This window comes from Tenrec ecaudatus, chromosome 10, assembly GCF_050624435.1.
Source record: "Tenrec ecaudatus isolate mTenEca1 chromosome 10, mTenEca1.hap1, whole genome shotgun sequence".
Classification (NCBI taxonomy): Eukaryota; Metazoa; Chordata; class Mammalia; order Afrosoricida; family Tenrecidae; genus Tenrec; species Tenrec ecaudatus.
Genome location: NC_134539.1, coordinates 58,109,495 through 58,129,866, shown reverse-complemented (window position 1 = coordinate 58,129,866; position 20,372 = coordinate 58,109,495). Strand labels below are relative to the sequence as shown.

At 46.9% G+C, this 20,372-nt stretch overlaps 1 protein-coding gene and 1 pseudogene across 2 annotated transcripts in view; both read left to right on the top strand.

The window, feature by feature from the left end:
• The window catches only part of CDK5RAP2 (CDK5 regulatory subunit associated protein 2), a 206,328-nt gene that overhangs the window by 52,079 nt on the left and 133,877 nt on the right, over positions 1-20,372 (top strand). For both annotated transcript variants that reach the window (XM_075560408.1, XM_075560407.1), the window contains exons 8-12: positions 7,582-7,744; positions 8,922-8,975; positions 9,735-9,854; positions 12,751-12,828; positions 19,128-19,346. In XM_075560408.1, coding sequence (XP_075416523.1) covers positions 7,582-7,744; positions 8,922-8,975; positions 9,735-9,854; positions 12,751-12,828; positions 19,128-19,346 — 634 coding nt within the window. The remainder of the gene's footprint in view (positions 1-7,581; positions 7,745-8,921; positions 8,976-9,734; positions 9,855-12,750; positions 12,829-19,127; positions 19,347-20,372) is intronic.
• On the top strand, positions 5,599-5,707 carry LOC142460524 (small nucleolar RNA SNORA31; annotated as a pseudogene).

The window sequence follows — 20,372 nt, the reverse complement described above, 5'->3', positions numbered from 1 at the left end:
ACAAATCAAGATGCATTGATAATTATTGGCGATTGGAATGGAAAAGTTGGAAACAAAGAAGGAACAGTCCTGTGAAAATATGGCTTTGGTGATAGGAATGAAGCTGGGGATGCCTCATCTTTCTCCTGTGGAAACACTGGTGGGTTTGAAATGCCACCCTTGTGGTTAACAGCCTAATGTAACTACTACGCCACCAAGACTCCTCCTCCAAAAAAGTGAAGGTCCTTGAATAAGTGGATTGTCATAGTGACTGCAACAATGTGCTCACACACAGGAAAACTGTGAGGATGGCAGTGTTCCGTCCTGTTGTCGTTAGTCCTGTTGTATATAGGATCTCAATGAGTTGGAACTGATTGGACAGCACCTAGCAGCAATGGATCTTGTATCCTTTACTTAATTTATTGAACAATAAACATTTATTGAATATCCTACTCAGCTTAATGGTGATTAGAATGTAGGTGGGAGTGAGTGATACATGCATCAGAATTTGAGCTAGCTGGAAGGGGGCGGAGGAGGGGTCAGAGTGCAAGTATAAAGATGGGTTAAATGCTCAGTTAACATATGGATTTAGTCTGATTTAAGAGGATTAGGAAAGGATTCTTGGACAAAGTGCTAAGATAAGGAGGACTTCCTGGGCAAAGAAAGGAAAAAAGCGTATTACAGGACATTTCCAGATGGAATCCTCAGAAATCAAATCGATTACATCTGTGGGAAGAGTTGCTGAAAAAGCTCAGGACCGTGGAGGGAGGGTGGAACCAATTACAAGGCTCTATATGTGACCGCCTCCTTGGGGGACGGACAATGGAGAAGTGGGTGAAGGGAGACGTTGGATAAGGCAAGGTAGGACAAAATAATAATTTATAAATCATCAAGGATTCAGGAGGGAGGGGGAGCGGGGAGGGAGGGGAAAAATTAGCTGATGCCAGGGGCTTAGATGGAGAGCAAATGTTTTGAAAATGATGAGGGCAATGCATGTACAAATGTGATTTACACAATTGATATATATATATATATATGGATTGTGATAAGAGTTGTATGAGCCCCTAATAAAATGCTTTTTTAAAAAGTGGGGGAGGGGGAAAACAAATGAGCTGATGCCAGGGGCTCAAGTAGAAAGAAAATGTTTTGAAAAAGATGATGACAACATGTACAGATGTGTTCGACACAATGAATATATGTATGGCTTGTGATAAGAGCTGTAAGAGCCTCCAATAAAATAAAATAAGCAAATGAACCCCAAAACGCAGCTCAATATCAGCAGCTAAAACCAGGCCAAAGGCTGACTGGAACAGATCATCAATTGTTCATATCTGAGTTCAGGAAAAAGCTGAAGAACATTAAAAAAATCCACAAGAGCCAAGATATGACCACGAGTCTATCCCATCTGAATTTTGAGGACATTAAACATCAGTGACAAAACTTGATGGGCTGTGGGAGGACATCAAAACCATCATTCATGAAGAAGGCTAAAGGTCATTGGAAAGTCAGGAAAGAAAAGATCAAAGTGGATGTCAGAAGAGCCTCTGAAATGTGCTCCTAATCAGAGTAACTAAAGCAAATGGAAGAAATGACGAAGTCAAAGAGCTGAAAAGAAAATTCCAAAGGGCAGCTCTAGAAGACCGAGCCAAATATTGTAATGAAATGTGCAGAGACCTAGAATTAGAAAACCAAAAGGGAAGAAGACACTCAGCGTATCTGACACTGAAAGAGCTCAATAAAAAATCCAAACCTTGACTTGTAATCGGGGCACAATATTGAATGATTTCATGACAAGAGCTGTACAAGCCGCCAGTAAAATGAAGCTGGTAAGAACACACAGAGTTTACTGTGTCAGAGAGAACTAGTCAGCATTCCACCATTTCAGGAGGTAGCATGTGAGCCAGAACACATGGTGTTGAAGGCAGAGGTTCTTGCTGCACTGCAAGCAATAGCAGCCCCAAACAAGGCTCCAGTGCATGGTCAGATATCACTTGCAGCGTGTCAGCGAGCTGACGAAGCACTGGGAGCACTTCACTTGTCTAGATGCCAGGGAATTTGGAAGACAGCTACCCGGCCAACTGACTAGACAAGAGCCATATTTGTGCCCATTCCAAAGAAAGGTGACCCAACAGAATGCTGAGCCTATAGGACAATATTATTGCTATCACACGCACGTAAAGTTTTGCTGAAGATCGTCCCACAATGGTTGCAGAAGTACACTGCCAGAGATTCTGGCCAGATTCAGAAGAGCACGTGGAACAAGGGATATTATTGGGGATGTCAAATGAATCTTGACTGAAAACAGAGAACACCAGAAAGACGATAAAACTTGTGTTTTATTGACTATGCAAAGGCATTCGCTGTGTGGACCGTAATAAACTGTGGGTGACGTTGAGAAGAATGGAACTTCCATAACACTTGATGCTGCTCACGTAGAACCCATCCATGGGTCAAGAGGCAGTTATGCAAACAGAACATGGGACTACTGTATGGTTTAAAATCAGGAAAGGTGTGCATCAGGATTGTATCCTCTGACCAGACCTGTTCAATATATATTCTGAGCAGAGCATCGGAGAAGCTTGCTTATATGAAGAAGAATGAGCATCAGGATTGGAAGAAGGCTGTTTAACCTGAGAAATGCAGGGAACACAACTCTGCTGAAAAGTGAGGAGGACTTGGAAGCACTTGGTGAGGAAGATGAAGGATTGCAGCCGTTAGTGTGGTAGGACTTTAGTAGGACTCAATGTAAAGAAAACCAAAATCCTCACAACTGGGCCAGTAGGTTGCATCATGATAAATGGAGAAAAGATCGATGTTTCTAGCATTTTGTCTCACTTAGATCCACAATCAATGCTCGTGAAAGCAGCAGTCAAGAGATCAGAAGACGCATTGCATTAGGTCAGTGGTTCTCAACCTTCCTACTGCCACGACCCGTTAATATAGTTCCTCACATTGTGGTGACCCCCCCCCCAACCATAAAATTATTTTTGTTGCTACTTCATAACTGTCATTTTGGTACTATTATGAATCGGGCGACCCCTGTGAAAGGGTTGGCTGACCCCCAAAGGTAAATCTGTGCAAGACCTCTAGAATATTGAAAAGTAAGGGTGTTACTTTGATGACTGTGGTGTGCCTGACCCATGCCCTGGTATTTCCCATTACCTCATATGCATGTGAACATTACACGTTGAAGAGGGAAGACCAAAGAATAATGGATGCATTTGAATTGTGGCTGGCTAAGAATATTCAAAGGACCACGAACCGCTAAAAGGACAAACCATTCTGTCTTGGAAGAAGGATGGCCAGAATGCTCCTTAGAGGCAAGGGTTACAAGCCTTCATCTTATAGACTTTGGACATATTGTCAGGAGATACCAGTTTTGGAGAAGGACAGGTACACTGGAGGGCCAGCCAAAAAGAGGAAGGTCCTCGGTGAGATGGACTGACACAGTGGTTGCAGCAGTGGGCTCAAGCATGGGAGCAAGTGTGAGGAAAGCACAGGACTGGACAGTGTTTTGTTCTGTTGCACACAGGGTCGCAGTGGGTCAGAGTGAATTCGACGACACTTAGCAGCAGCAGCAACAACAGGCAGCAGAAACTAAAGTTCCAAGCAAAGAGGCCGCAGACCATGAGTAGTAACTGAAAGAAGGCGCTGTTGAGTGGAGTATTGTGTTCCGGGAGGTGGGAAGAGATGAGGAGAGGGAATCTCGAGCAGGCCATGTCAGTCTTGTTGAACAGTTGGATTTGGGCCTATAGGAAGCCACTTGATTACAGAAAAGAAGGCTGGAATGACAGGATCTGACTTAAATGTAGAAAGACTTCTAGCTGGCCTATGGAACTTTGACTGCCAGTCCTATGGTGAGTGGATTGTCTAGAGTTCGGTAAGGAATTGGTTCTGAAGCTGATAGAGAAATCTAGATGAGATGGTGGAGAACAGGCAGAGGTATTTAGAAGGTAGATTTGACGGGATTGGAGGCCCAGGTGATTGACTGAATTTGGGAAGAGAGGCTATAGTGAAACACCCTTATCCAAGTCTGGGCTGGAGGTGGTGATGCAGCTTGCTGGGTTTGGTGGAGAAGAGGGAGGAGGAGAGGTTTTTGAATGGATGTGGGCAGGGTGATGCTTTTTGGACATCCTAGGTTTGCGGGATCTATGAGCATCTGAGAGCACGGTCTAGGACAATGGTTCTCAACCTTCCTCATGCCACGACTCTTTAATACAGTTCCTCGTGTTGTGGTGACCTCCCCCCCCCCAACCGTAACATTATTTTCGTTGCTACTTCATAACTGTCATTTTGCTACTGCTATGAATCGGGGACCCGTGTGTTGAGAACCACTGGACTTGGAGGTATATGAATTAAGACTGAAGTTAAAGGTATAGATTCACTAACTTACTACTGAGTATTGCCTTTTGTTGGGTATGTTGAGTATGAGGAGATGAATACTGTCTGCTTACATGGACTTCCCAATGTTGTAGGGCAGGGGAGAAACAATTCCTTGTTTCTCAGGGCTATAGTCCAATAAAATCTGGGCTCTTTGCTTTGACAAAAGAAAGGGAGTGATCAGCTCTGCCTGGGTGTGGGCCAGGGCAGGTTTATCAAAGGAGGAGACCTGAGGGTGGGGATGAGGAACCTAGTCAAGCAGAGAGACCAGCACATGGAAAAATACGGAACCTGGTATATATTTCAAGGTAATCCTCACGGTCAATGGTTCCTGTGAGCACAGACAACAGAAGCGGGGCCTCTCATCCTTGCAGAAAAGGAACTTTGGGAAAGGTTATTGTTTATTGAATACATAACTGAGCTCCATGGCCTTGCTAAACTTGTTCCTGGGTTTCTCTTGACCTAGGCCTGGCCTTACCTGGGTCGGCACAGGAACTTGATGGGTCAGTATTTCGAGTGCCCACTTCAGTTCTTGTTTTGACTGTCCTTGTGTTAGAACTCTCCTCCAACTAGGATCAGTAAGTTCCCTCCTTGGAGGCAGGGGCCTTCAGGGACCTAGGACCCTACTGGAGATTAAGGTTAGTTGCCAAGCACTGAACGGGAGCAGGGGTCTTGGTTATCCCTTGGTGAGATGGACCCAAATCTGCCACACGATTGGCTTATGACTGTTGGGGAGGGTGGGATGTTGAACCTTTAGGGCCCTGGGTTCCCCTTGGATAAGCACTGCCAGTGTCTGTCTGGGTGTCCACTGCCTGAAGCCTTGGTGGTGGAGTGGTTATGGGTTGGGCTGCTGACTGCAAGGTCCACAGTTGGAAATAACCAGCTGCTCTGAGGGAACAAGACGGGACTTTCTATTCCGAAACCCACGGGCAGTTCTGCCCTGCCTTGTTGGGTGGCTATGAGTTGGCACGGACTTGGTGGCAATGAGTTTTGATTTGTTTTCCTCAAGGCAAATGATTTAGCTATGTTATCCTTCAGTCTTTGAACTTCTGGCCAACTGATGTGTTTTTGGCCCACACAGTGTTTTTAAAAATCAGTCAGTTGATGTGTGGATTGTAATAAGAGTTGTATGAGTCCCCAATAAAATGATTTATTAGAAAAAATAAGAAAAAATTTTTTTTTCAATCAGTTACTAATTAAAACAAAAGACATGTAACTTGATACAAAAAGCTGGATTTCTAGCATCTCTTGAAACCTTGGAAGGTTTCCTACAGATGCAAGAGAGAATGTCCTCGTGCTTTCTGCCTGCCTGCCTGTGGCAGCCATGATTGAATAGGGGAGTACAATTTAAAAAAGAAACCTTGGAAGATGTGGCAACACTGGGCCATTGACTAATGGTTTGAGGCTGCCCCTTTGGATAGACCACGTGCTCTAGTGTGCCCATAATTCTTGCCTGGCCCTTCTCACTCTTATTGCCTGGTATTGAGAGGCATTGCTCTGGTGCCACCTGGAACACTCTATGTACCTGAGGCATTGCTCGGTGTTTTATCTACTTTTAGCTTCTGCTGAAACACCTCACCTTTGCTTAGAGAGCTTGTACCTGCTGGTTTTGCCTGTGCCTTTCTCTACTTGGCAAGGTGCCCTCATCCCCACCTTTATGTCTTGACAGCACTCAGGCTTCTTCCTCTGGTAAACCTTCACATTGGTTTGTTAACCACAAGGTCAGCAGTTCAAATGAGGCTTCCCATTCCCATAAAGATTTACAGTCTCGGAAACCCAGAGGGGCAGTTTTACTCCGCCCGGTAGGGTTTGGCCCAGACCGAAGCAAAGCTGCTGACTCTGTCAGACTTCCAAGCATTTGCTCTTTCTACGAAACCAAATTGCTTTCCAGTCTCAGCTATAGTAAAGCTCTTCTGAGGGGCCTCTGATAAAATGCTAATCACCAAATATTATAATAATAATTTAAATGGGGAAATGGTATGGTATGTGAATTATATCTCAGTAAAACTGTTTAAAAACAATCCAACAAATAATCATGCTTGATAAAACCTCGTGTTAAGAAACAAACAAAAAAATAATTATAACAACATGTCAGTGATTGAGTTCTGCCATATGCCAGGAGCTGTGTAGAGCTGTTTTAGATGGCTAATCTCCAGTCCACACAAACAAGTGACTGCATTTTATAGCTGAGGAAATGTGGGCTCCAAGAGGTTGAATAACTCGACATGGTCAAGAGCAGCTGATGCAGGTGATGTGGGGGTGCAGAGGAGGATGTGCTCAGATCTTGTTGGGTGCACTTCTAGGAGTGAGTGGGGCAAGCTCCCTCTAGGGCAGGGGTCCTCAAACCACAGCCCGCGGGCCACATGCGGCCCGCTGAGGACGTTTATCCGGCCTGCTGGGTGTTTTTGCCCCCTTTGTTTTTTTACTTCAAATTAGGATCTGTGCAGTGTACATAGGAATTTGTTGATAGTGTTTTTTTAAAAACTATAGTCCGGCCGTTCAATGGGTCTGAGGGACAGTGAGCTGGCCCCCTGTTTAAAATGTTTGAGGCCCCCTGCTCTAGGGTGGGCACTGCTTCACTAACTCCTGCAGGCCTTTGACAGGGATTTGAGAGGTGTAGGTGGGAGGAAGATTGGGAAGGGCGCTCGAGGTAGAGGGCACAGGACTGAAGACGCACGCCAGCTTGCGGACTAGACGTGAGCGAGGGTGCTCCGTGGTGATAGAAGGAAGGGTCGTGGTTTTCCTGAAGAGAGGGGACGGAAGCCGTGAGCAGGGGCCTCTGATGGGCTAGCACTGGGTGCTGGCCCTTGAACACTAGGCGTCTAGACTTTCTTTTATAGATAGCGTGCACCTTCTCATTCACCAGAACAGCTCTGCTTGTTGGTTGGGTTTCTTAGAGCCTCGTTACCCAGTTTCTTTTGGAAAAAGGATTTCTTTGATGTGGGCCATTGAAGGTTTTTGAGCAGGAGGAGTATGATTCCATCAGACTGGAGGTGACAGCTCAGAGAATTGGCTCAACTGGACGGACTGCAGGCCAGGAAGCTGGTTCGTGTCATCTGAATGCTAGCCCTTTATCTCCAACTTGCAAAACGTGACTTCATTTAGGTTCAGTCATTGGACATGTCTACTTTGAAGATGTCTTGGCCTCATTTTCTTCCTCCTTCTGCTCCACTGAGCTAAGAGAACAGCTTAAGATTAATATTTAAATTTTGTTCTTTTTAGACTGATTGAGGAGTTGAAGCTGTCTTTGAAGAGCAAAGAAGCTTTAATTCAGTGTCTTAAAGAGGAGAAATCTCGGATGGCATCTGCTGATGAGAGCGTGGCATCTGGAGAGCGCCGAGGCCGCCCTGCTGCTCCGCGGGAAGAAAGGCAGAGAGAAACCGAGGTGAGGATGTGGGATAGGGAGCGGGTGGGCTTGAATTAGCAGACTCGACTCTTCTGGGGCAGCGGAATGCACCTCCTTTCCCCGTGGTTCACACATAGTCTGCTTCAAAATACTTGGTCCTCGTCAGCTGAGGAATAGCAAGAAATGGTTTTTGTCAAGGCCCCTTCTTATTCATGTATCTGTCTCCCTGCTGGTGTTTCTAGAGAGTTGGTTGGAAAATAGCCCATGTATGCTTGCTGCCTCTGCTTCTCCTTATTGCCCGGGGCCTGTGTTTTCACCCTCGGGTTTCCTAAGGACAGAACTGTGGGCCTCCGTGCACCTCCTTTCCCCCTTGTGGTTAGGGGCAGCTTTAACCAACTTTGCTCTGACGTTTCAGAGGCGGCCTGGCAGCCAAGATGGGCTTCAGCTCCCCATCTCCTTGAATCCTCCTGGGCATCTTGCAGGAGCTCCTGGTACCCTTGTTGAGTGTAGAAAGAGCTCAGAGTGCTTGTTACATTTTCTCAGGCTGTCTCCAAAGCCTCTGTGGACTGTTCCGCCCATACTTAGAGAGCGGGGGAGCAGAACCAGGAAACTGAGGGAGGCCTTACCTGAGACCTCTTCCTGGGAGGCCAGGAGTGACAGCTGCATATGCTATATTCACGTTAAGGGATGTTTGGAAGCCCTGGTGGTGTAGTGGTTACATGTCGGGCTGAGATCCCCAGGGTTGGCAGTTTGAAACCAGTCAGCTCCTCTCTAAATCCTCTTCCCACTTATGAGGAGCTGTGCTTTAGCAAGCTTTTCCTTCGTCTCTGAGCCCTGGTGTCACAGTGGGCTCTGCGTTGGATTGCTAACTGCCAGGTCAGCAGTTGGTGAGCTTTTCACACCTGTGAAGGTTTTATCGTCTTGGACCCCCACGGGGGCCACTTGTACCCTGCCCCATAGACTGGCTGTGAGTTGTGAGGGTTTCCTTGTGTTTAGCAGCATCTTCATCTGGGTTCTCTGGTTGGGGATCAACCAACAGGGATGACCTGCCTTTCTGTGTCTTCTCTCTCATGGCGTGGAGGCAGGGGGCACTTCTGCTCTAATGAGCTGCACGCAGAGGAGGAGGGTGAAGTAAAGGAGGTGTTTATTCTAATTGTTCTGAGGAAGCTATTGGATAGAGGGTGCTTTCTTGACACCAATTAGTGTCTTCTCATAGGCTGGGCAAATGGAGCGGCAGAAGGAGAGAAATTGCTTTGAAGAGAGGATCCAGGTATGTTGATACCGTTTATTTTTTAAATGTATTGTCAGTTTACCCTGTTCTGGCCTTTTGTTTTGTCCCGAGCTCTGTAACTGACTGTGGAAGTGGCTGTGTGGAGGGGTTTGACGGAGCCTCCCGCAGGCTGTGCGTGAAGGAGGCTTCCCCATGTGCTGCACAGGGCCCCCGGGAGGCTCTGAACGAGGAGGCCACTTGCCCTCCTGGTTTACCTTGGAGGAGGGACAGCCAGGACTCCGGCCGGCCGTCACAGCGCCCGGCAGCACTCTCACATCCATTATCCTGGTGGAGCCTCTCGATAACCTGGGAGGGAGGCAGCGGTGATTATCTTCAGAAAGGAACTCGGCTCTAAATGTATAGTTTAGTCTCCATCGCACTAAATCCTCTGCTAGCTTTTGTAGCATTAAGGACAGAAATTAATGATCTGCTATTTCCCCCAAATAACCTGGTGCGATTTCAAAGACTGACGTGACGGTATTCAAATTCCAGAAGGCATTGAAGTCCTTCCCGGAGGAATAGCTGTCAGCGTCTTAACTGATCTGATCCCCTTCCCTTCACCCAGTCCAATTGCCGTGAGCGGTAACACAGGCGCTTGGAGCTGATGCCACTGCGCTGAGCTCTACTTGGAAACATTAATCACAGGCTGACAGGAATAAGATAGAATAACTGCATTTGAGTGTGCTCTTAAAGATATATTTACAGTGCATTTTGGTTGGAACGCATCAACTTAGCGAATCTTTTTCTAATCTAATTTAGGCACTTCAGGAGGACCTGAGAGAGAAGGAAAGAGAAATTGCAACAGAAAAGAAAAATAGTTTAAAGCGGGATAAAGCCATTCAGGGTCTAACCATGGCATTAAAATCTAAGGAGAAAGAGGTATGTCTGATGCACCAAAGTGAGATTTCTCTTTATCAGCTGCTGTGACTCGCCTGTCCTACCCTGAAATTTTAGCCTTAGGTAAACATTTTCTAGGAGACGTGAGATGAGTATATGAGCAGCCGGGAAACGGGCCTCTAGTCTATTGGCAATTCTGTTGGCTGCTCCTATTCAGCCTTTAGGAACCCTGCTGGCACAGTGGTTAAGCACTTGGCTGCTAACCAGAGTGGCAGCTCAAACCCTCTGGGTGCTTCACCTGAGAAAGGTGTGGCTGTCCGCTGTGGCTGCACAGACTGTGCATACTGACACCCTTTAAAACTCTCCGGGGCGGTTCTACTCCGTCCTGTAGGCTCACTAGGAATTGACCCAATGGCAGGTTTTTTTGAGCATGGCTCAATAGAAATGTAATGTGAGTTACTGTAATTTCCAGTTACCTATGTCCTGTTACATGTTGTTGTTTGGGTGCCATTGAGTGGAGTCCGGCCCGCAGTGGCCCTGTTCACGACAGCTTGTTCGCTGATTGTTGGGTAGGTTCCCACACAAGGAAACTCTGCTGAGCCCCATGCACACTGAAAGAGAGAGAGAGAGAGACACAGGAAGCTGCTCTTAGCAACGCACGTAGCCTAACCTATTACCATCTTAGCGTGCAGTCAGTAGAACAAAATCATCCATGAGGTGCTTTTCTCTTCCCAACTCATTCCAGTGTAGACATGAGCCATATTGCAGTACCTTCTTGTGGGCAGGGGTGACCCTACTGGAAAGTGCATGTGGAGCCTTCGGAGCAGTGGTTCTCAACCTTCCTAATGCTGCGACCACTGATCCCCAACCATAAAATTGTTTTCTTTGCTCCTTCATCACTGTCATTTTGCTACTGTTGTGAATCGTCATGTAAGTATCTGATATGCAGGATGTATTTTCATTATTACATTTTGAACATAACTAAAGCATAGTGATTAATCATAAAAACAATATGTAATTATTATTGTGAAATATTTATGTCTAATGGCAAACGAACACAATTTTGTCTTGAAGCAAGGTGTAGCATTGGTAACAGTCTTCAGGCCGGGTACTCGTCTGTGGGCGTATCTGCTTGTGGGCGGACCACCTGGAGCTGGATAGAGGAGCGGTGTCTCAGTTCCCAAGACCACCTGAAATAGGTGTTTTCCGAGGTCTTAGATGACCACTATGAAAGGGTGGTTCCGCCCCCCTACAGGGGTTGCGACTCCAGGTTGAGAACCACTGCTCTAGAGCGAGACAGCAGGGGATTGAGAGAAAGGAATTGAGGTAAGGCCATGACTGTGAATCCATCAGGCAGCTTCAAGGGAGTGGCTGACGGTTTTAAACTGGTTTTCTAGACGCTTTGGTCACTGTTGCACTCTACTGTGCCCGAGTAGCTGCGCCAGGCCTAGATGCAGGAACAAACCCTGCTCTCCTTCCAAGTCTGGTGGGGGCCAAAGAGGAAGAGTGACTGGGAAGTGCAGGAGCTGTGGAAGCTGAAGGGAAGAAACCTAATCCCGAGAAGAGGGTAGGTGTGCAGGCCAGGGAGCTGGAGGAGGCTATGCCTGAGCCCGATCTTGCTGGTGGCATAGTAGGTTACACCTTGATGTGCTTACCACAACATCAGCAGCTCCTGATCACCAGCCGCTCTGTAGGAGAAAGGTGAGGCTGTCTACTCATGTAAAGGTTTCACACTTTGGAAACCCCAAGGGGTGGTTCTACGATTTCCTACATGGGTCACTAGGAATTGACTCGATGGCAGTAAGGTTTTGTTTTTGTTTTAGGACTTAATAGGGAAGGGAGGCAGCGGCAGGGAGGCCATTCCAAATACAGATGAGATCATTGGCTTAGGTAGGAAAAGAAGCAAGTGAGCAGCCAGTGGAGGTGGAACTCGTGAATCGTATGTAGTAGCTTGGACAGTGTGCCACTGACAGCTTTTGAGCAAGAGGCGTATGATCACATTTGCATCAGCAAGGTGTCTGGCTTGTATGTGGAGAGTGCACTAGAGGAGCCAGAACATGGAGGTACATTGGCCAGTGGCCTAGGCAAGAGGAAACAAACAAACAAACATCTAAATCGATGTACCAAACAAATCCAAATTCACCATGAGTCAAGGCCAACTCACCAACCCTATAGGACAGGGTAGAACTGTCCTGGTGAGTGTCCGAGACTGTAACTCTTAATGGGAGTAGAAAGCCCCGACCCTAAGTAGGGTTTCTGAGGATTCTGTAAATCTTTACAGGAGCAGGAAGGCCCCTCACTCTCTGGAGGAGCAGCTGGTGCATTTGAATCAACGTCCACCTGGCAGCACCCCCAGGAAGGTGAATGAGAGCAATGGCCCAGACAAATAGGGTTGGAGAGGGAGGAACGTATGCATGAAACCTTTAGAATCAGAGAAAATGTGATTCGAGAAAGGACGTCAGAGAAAGTCCAGTCAGGGATGATGTCTAACTGTCTGGTTTGCTTGACCAGGGACTAGTGGTGCTGCTACCAGCTAAGGTAGAAGCATAGGAGATGGAGTATGGTGGTGGTGGAGCAGGTGAGTCTTTTTAGGAATAGTATCGACTTTGAGGATCTCCTAGGCCCTCCAGGCGGATATAAAGTATAAAGCTTGAAGAGAGCTCAGTACACGCTCCTTCATTGAACCCTGACAACCCTGTAATTGGGTGAGTGGTGGTGCCCTCACGTATGGTCGAGGCAGTAGAAGCTCAAAGAGGTTACGGAACTTGTCTGTCTGCCTCGTCAGCCCTCTAGTAAATAGCCTGATCCGGAAATCCCACTCAGGCCTGGCTGCCTAGGCCCTCATCTTCAGCACTGTACAGCGGAGCAGGGGACGGGTCTGGGCTGCACAGAGCAACGGAGGGCCCCGATGTGTACTCGCTGTGCTGTTTTTCCACAGATTAAAGAACTTAACTCGGAAATGGAAGCGCTCACGGCTGCCGTTGCTCACACCAGCGAGGCCTCCCAGAAGTCCCAGGTAGGTGTTCATGTTGAGAAAGTGGCTGCCTCCGTCGCCCTTACTTCTGGTGAGGGCAGGACTTTGCAGCTAAAAGGAACTTGGATGATTTTGATCAGAACAACCATGGTTGGCCTTAGGCAGTAGCATTAGCTCACTTTGATTAAAGGGCATTCTAGGAGGGATTTGGATGCTTCTCCAGCGCCCCCTCGATCATATTCTCTACGCTGGTAACGCCTGTCTGGGCACCAGTGGACCCGAGGCCGACTCCTGGACTCATGAGGGAGACCGTGGTGACAGTTGCACCACAGCCAGGAGTGCTGTGTGACCCTGCATCGGCGAGCAGACTGCACAAGATAAATGGGTTTCCTCATTGGCTCTCTGTACAATGCTGTGGGCATGGACAAGGCGATTATCAGTCCTTCCCCCTCGCAGGTGTGAGGTTATAGAAGCTCGGCAAGGTCGGCAGCTGGATTCAGTGGCACACAGCAAGTGGCAGGGCAACGAATTAAATGTAATAATTTCTCGTAATAACAACTAGCATTTATTGAACACATAGGATCTGCCAAACCTGGTAAGCACTCTCCATGGATTGTCTCAGTTAATCTGCACAATTGCTCTCTGAAGGAGGAACTCTTAGTATCTTTGTTTTACTCCTGGGGATGCCCAGGTACAGAGAGGCTCAGGAACGAGCTTAGAGTCACAAAACTGGTAAGAGAGCTAGGATTTGACCTTAGAGCCATTGCCACTCTAAAACCTGTGCCTGTCACCTCATACTTCCCCTCACCTGGATTCTTCCGGCCTGCCTGCTCCACGGGCGTCTGTCCTTCGCTCACTACTAACAGGAGGATGGGTTCCCCGTGTCCAGTTTTTGACCTGACTCTGCTCTTCTCCCTCCTAAGGTCGTACTGAGGGACTCTTGCTTTGTTGCCCTGGTCTCCCTGCTCTTCCCTCTCTGCCTGCTTTCAGGTCTGTTTTTAGTGATTTCCTTTAGCACGTTTCTTATGTACATATACGGTGCGTACCTATCAATAACTTGATGATTCATAAACGTGCCGTCATTTGAATAAATCTCTACTACTTAAAGCTTTCCCTCACTCCCCCTCCTTCTACCTTGCTTGTGGTTATAATGTAGAAGGTAGAAGTTAGGCCTAATTTAAGACTCTTTGGTTCCTAAGATTCATATCCCATGTCTTATCTTTTGCCGTGCTTTGTTCGGAATAAGAATAATGGAAGTAATTTGGTTTAAATCCGGGTACACTGGAAGCGTAGCTAAAGCTCTGACGTCGCAAACCTCAGCTATGCCTCCCCACCGTTTTGACAGTGGTGGGTGACATGGAGCTGAGGTTACACTTTGTACGTGAGGGTTTTTCGGTTGTGTTCTCCATGCTTAGGGAAATCCCAGGCTTGCAAAGCTGCATTCTTAGGAAAACCTCCCGTATTTCCTATTGCTTGCACACCGACACCCAGATAGGTGGTGCCATTTGACAACCAGAGGCGCCAGACATTCTGAAAAGCATTATGATATTTTACCTGTTATGTTGATTGATGAAGGAGAGAAGAGAGTGTTATAGATTTAATGTTACCCAGATTTATTATAGATTTACTGATTATATAACCTCAGCCAGAATTGAAATGCTTTTTGAGGTTTCCTAATGCGCAGTGCACGCCAGGCTTCTTGTCTCGCAGTACACAGCTCAGGACCTGCGGAAGCTCCAGGAGACTTCATCTCATCAGGACCGATTGCTGCACTTGGAGGCTGCTTGTGTACAGGTTGCTAGGACACCACTGAGATCTACTTCCAGAGCCCACATTCTCTCCACTCTGTGTGTGTGTGTGTGTGTGTGTGTGTGTTAATGCATACAGCATGCCTCCACTGGCTATTTCAGAGTTTGAGTGTTTCACAGACATTTGTCAGTACACACTCCTTCATGTCTGTTGGCCTTTTCAGGTTTCCCTGTGATGGAATTAACTGAGTCACATAGCCAGAGCTGGCAGGGTTGACATTTCAAGCCTAACACTGAACCAATGGCAAATGATACCCATTCTGTTGGCGTGGTTACCGAAGTGCAGAAGCACAGAGAGCTGAATTCAAATCCCAGATGAGCTGTTGTAAAGGGTGTGATATGAGCTGGCTGGCCGCCTCCTTATCCATTAAAAATTGCATATCCAGCATAGAAACAGACCAGGTTTACTGGTTGGATAGAGCCTGGTAGAACCACTGAGCCTCTGACCCTTAGACCTCCCTTAGGTCTGGAAGTGAACTCAGCCCCAAGGCTCATCTTTCAGACAAACAATAGACGTCTATCAGGAGAACAATGAAAACGGGCAGCATTTACCCAAGGACAAAGATCAGAGGGGCTAGGGAAGGAGGCGGGTAGAAACAGGAAACAGGAAGTGGCAGAAGTGATTGGTACACTGGGGGTGCAGTTGGAAAGAAAATGTGTGTGACTTGTTGACTGGAAAACTGATCTGCTCTGTAAACCTTCATCCACTTCACAATAAAATTGAGATTATATTCCATTTAGAAATAGCATCATTTTCCCTTCTCACTCAAGCTATAAAAGTAGAAATGCTCATTGTAGGAAATTTATAAAATCCTTAGAAGAGTACAGGAGGTTGATTAAAACCATCAGTGAACTTTCCTTAAAGACATCTGCTGTTCATGTTTTTTCCTCTAAATTTTATTCATTTTGTTGCTGAGGATATGGACGGCAATTCAACACTGTCTGCTCGTGTAACAGCGACCTTGATTCTATTCTCTGCGTGGTCCAGCCACTTGCCCTCCTTTCCTGAATCGTTCCCCTTTCACGGACTCCTTGCCCGCTTCGCTTCCCGTGTGCTTTACCCAGCTGCTCTCGTCCAGCGACCCGCATGCACACGCACATACAGTTCTTAAAGCACAGCGGTGCTCAAGGCAGCTCTTCTTTACCAGGGAAGCCAAATGATTGCTTGGTTTTCAGATAACTTCAGGGGATATTTTTGGTTTAATGTTTAAAGGATCATCGCAGGGAAGCAGTTTTAGGGGTTCACCCACTCTCCGTGGCTCCAGAAAGCCTAGAGTCACAGATTATTTTGCATTCGGTTCTGCGTTTTCCTCACCCCATCAGGATTTTTCTACAGAATCTGTGTTCAAAATGTCGAGTAATGCTAGCTGGGCACCATCCAGTTCTTTTGGTCTCATTGCAAAAGAGAGAGCTGGCCATGGAGGCAGCATTCGATATCCTTTTCCTGTTTTTGGCTGTCCCTCTACCTTGGTTCCAGGTGTGTAGAGACCAATTATTGTGTTGTCGATGGCTGCTTGTAAGCTTTTTAGGCCCAGGAATTACCCAGTGAACTAGCTGGTAGAATAGATGCGCTAACCAAGTTATTAGGTTAGTTAACTGAGATGTCCCCAGAAACCATCTACACCAAGAAGCCAAGTACTATGAAGTGTTTGGTTATACACAAGTAGCCTCTGCCGGTTTTGTTTGTTTGTTTGTTGGTCAGTTTTGTGAGTATGTCTATCTTTTTTGTCATGCAGCTTGTCCAGTTTAACTTTGTGCAGGTGGACACTTAATCATCGGCTCTTTAGCGCTGCCTTTAATCAATATGAGTTTTCAATCACTGTTGCTTTGCCTTTTCCATGTTTCTCCTGCCTCTGTGTTCTTTGAGTTAGAGATTAGTGAAGTTCATTCTCTATATGAGGGTAAGTTAAAAAAATATACCTCTAGGGTTTCAGTTTGTACATACAAGGCTTATTCCAAAGCAAACACGTTTGCCCATGGCGGTGCCGTCAGTGATGGCTGCACACAAGCAGTTCTCTCGGTCAGACACTTGCCTTAGTTGCATGAAAGTGCCTGCAGAACAGGTTACCGTGCCATGGGAAAATGATTTTGAAATCGGGTTGAATATCAAATGTTTAACAAAACTTCAGTGAACAGCTTCCTGTGGTATTTACATAATTTCACATCAGCCTGCAGATATCAAAGTGTAGGGGTGGAGTCTCACTTGTCAATCAGGTAACGGACGGCGCCCTCTCTGCCTTCACTTAACTGCTAGCTAGCCACTCTGAGACCTGCCAGAGCCCTGGAGATGTGCACTGCCATCAGATGCACAGGACTGTGGACCGCCAGCCTGTGATGTTCCTGCATCCTGCCTTGCAGGTGCTGCGTGCGTCTGAAGAGGGAGGGACCCGCGGACTTGAGTTGGACTCGGTGGGATGCGCTCTTGAAATGGAACTGCTTCTTGAAACGAAGCTCTTTCTTCCACACGTATGAGTGTCGCTGGATTTGTTTCTCTAGTCCACCCAACCTGACACACTTCCCAAATCCTTGAAGCTTATTAGCAGGCTGGCCCACAACCACTTTTAGATGGATCCAGCAGTGTAAGGAAAGCCGACAAGGCCTCGAAGATGAGCCAGGAGAGGGGAAGCCATTAAACCTCAGCAACCGACGCTGGCTGAAGTACAGATACTGGTGGGAGAATGCGCTGCAGATTTGTCACTGGTGTGACAGCTAGTGGAGGAAGGATCTCACTGGATTCCGCACTGTCTACTTTAAGTGACCGTCGTGTCCTCAGTGAGCTTTTGACTGGTTGGAAAAATTACTGAAGATTCATTGGCTCAGAGAGTTGATCTTTCCAACAATCTTTTATGGAAGAGTGAAGCTAACGAAGATGATTTTTTGCAACGAAGCATATGTAGGGGATGAGTCTTGGATTTAGAATATGATCCAGAGAGCAAGGTCCAGACCACACTGTGGCCTCTGAGGAAGGGTCAGTTACTCTGAAGGCAGAGAAGTTAGCTCAGAAAGTTTGGTGGTCACCAAACTTCTTTTGGGATTTCCTTTGGGTAATTCTGATACGTTTACTCAGACACACACAGGATAATCACAGGGACTTATGAAAAAGTTTTTTAAAAATTCAAAATGATATTGGCAAGAAACAGACGAGGTACATTGCCGTGAGGAATTCCCTTGCCTGCTCTCAGTATGATGCAATGCACCTCTTGTTTTTTTCTGGGTAGCCAGGCTATCCCACCGGATAGCTGAAAGAACATTTATTTATTTTAATCATTTTATTGGGGCTCCTACAATTCTTATCACAATCCATACATACATCCGTTTGTACATCATCATTTGTTGCCATTATCGTTCTCAAAACATTTCCTTTCTACTTGAGCCCTTGATATCAGCTCCTCCTTTTCCCCCCTTCCGTCCCCGTCCCCCTCCCTCCCTTGATAATTTATAAATTATTATTTGTCATGTCTTACACTGCCCGATGTCTCCCTTCACCCACTTTTCTGTTGTCCATCCACCAGGGAGGAGGTTATATGTAGATCCTTGTAATCGGTTCCCCCTTTTTCTACCCCACCTTCCCTCCACCCTTCAAGTATTGCCACTCTCAACACTGTCCCTGAAGGGGTCATCTGTCCTGGATTCCATGTGTTTCCAGTTCCTATCTGTACCAATGTACATCCTCTGGTCTAGCCAGATTCGTAAGGTAGAATTGGGATCATGATAGTTGGGGGAGGAAGCATTTAAGAACTTGAGGAAAGTTGTATGTTTCATCGTTGCTACCCCACACCCTGACTGGCTCATCTCCTTTGTGGGACCCTTCAGTAAGGGGGTGTCCAGTTGCCTACAGATGGGCTTTGGGTCTCCACTCTGCACTCACCTTCATTTACAATGATACGATGGTTTGTTCTTTGATGCTTGATACCTGATCCCTTTGACACCTTGTGGTCACACAGGCTGATGTGCTTCTTCTGTGTGGGCTTTGTTGCTTCTGAGCTAGATGGCCGCTTGTTCACCTTCAAGCCTTTAAGACCCCAGGCACTGTCAGCTTTCGTCACCACCTTAGCTTATGCACACATTTGTCTTCAGCGATCATTTTGGGGAGATGGGCACCCACTGATATGATCTTTTGTTCTCAAAGAACATTAAGCGAATCATGATTTGAGTCCTCAGAGGATGCTCAAACTGCTGTTTGACATGTCAGTGGTAGGGTGCAGAATTCCTTGGGGAGAGGATAGAGAGATGAAAGCACTGTCTTCAGAAGTGTGTAGACCCAGATGGAGGATATGCTGAGATACAATAGCTTCACATTTTTATGTACAGAATGCTGAATTTGTGATTTAACAAAGGTAGCAGTATTTTTGACTTTCCTTCCTATGTTTATGTAACATAACATTACCCTGTGTTGTTCCAGAATCTTCGTATTTTATGGTTCAATTTCCAAATGTGACTTAAATTGAATTATTTCTACCTTCCCTCCCAAGAATAAAAATGGAGCACAGATTTTGTTTGCTTTAATGAAGTATGAAACTCTCGCTTCTTCAGGGGCCTGAAGCGTATCAGGCTGCTCTGTCAGAGAAAGAAGCCCTTTTGGCTGAACTGCGCTCAGAAAACCTCAGCAAGAGCACAGAGAACCACAGACTGTGTCGGAGTGTGAAGCAGCTCACCCAGGAGCTGAGCGACCTGCAGCGGGCAAAGGAGACACTGGAAAGAGACCTGGGGGAAGCCCGTCGAGAGAAGAGCAAAGAGGACCGCACCAGCCTGGTGAGTCCTGCCGTGCGTTCTCGCCAGAAATGGTGGCGGTGCTGTTGCCCTGCGGCCCCTCTGGGAAGGTAGGCCCTTGCAGGAAACCTGTGACGAGAGGTAGAACAGAAAACATTGGCACACATATATGGATAGGTTTAGTATTAAGGTGGCAAATGGATGTTGGGCCTCCACTCAATAGCTCCCTCAATGCAAGAATACTTTGTTCTGTTAAACTGGCGTTCCGTGATGCTCACCTTCCCGACACAATCACTTAAGACAAGGCGAGTGCATGGGCAAGTGTGGTGAAGAGGGCTAATGGTGCCCGGCTATTGAGGGATATAGCGTCTGGGGTCTTGGAGGCTTAGGGGTAAGCAGTGGCCATCTAGCTCAGAGGCAGCAGAGCCCACGAGGAAGAGGCGCACCAGCCTGTGCGATCGCAGGGTGTCTCGAGGGGGTCAGGTGTCAGGCAACATCAGAACAAAAAATCATATTGTGTGTGAGGGGTGGCAACCCAAGGCCCATCTGTAGGCAACTGAACACCCCCTTATGGAAAGGTCATGAGGTAGAGACGGGCCAGTCAGGGTGCAGTGAAGCAATGATGGAGAATATAGCTTTCCTCTAGTTCCTAAATGATCCCCCCCACTCCCCACTATCACGATCCCAATTCTACCTTACTAATCTGGCTAGACCAGAGGATGTACACTGGTACAGATAGGAACTGGAAACACGGGGAATCTAGGGCACAGATGATCCCTTTGGACCAGTGGTGAGGGTGGTGATACCGGGAGGGTGGGGTGGAAGAGGGGAGCTGATGACGGGGATCTACATATAGCCTCTTCCCTGGGGGGTGGACAGTGGAAAGATGGGTGAAAGGAGACATCAGACAGTGTAAGATATGACAAAATAATAATTTATAAATCATCAAGGGTTCATGAGGGAAGGGCCAGCAAGGAGGGAGGGGGAAAATGAGCTGATACCAGGGGCTTAAGTGGAGAGCAAATGTTTTGAGAATGATGAGGGCAATGAATGTACAAATGTGCTTTA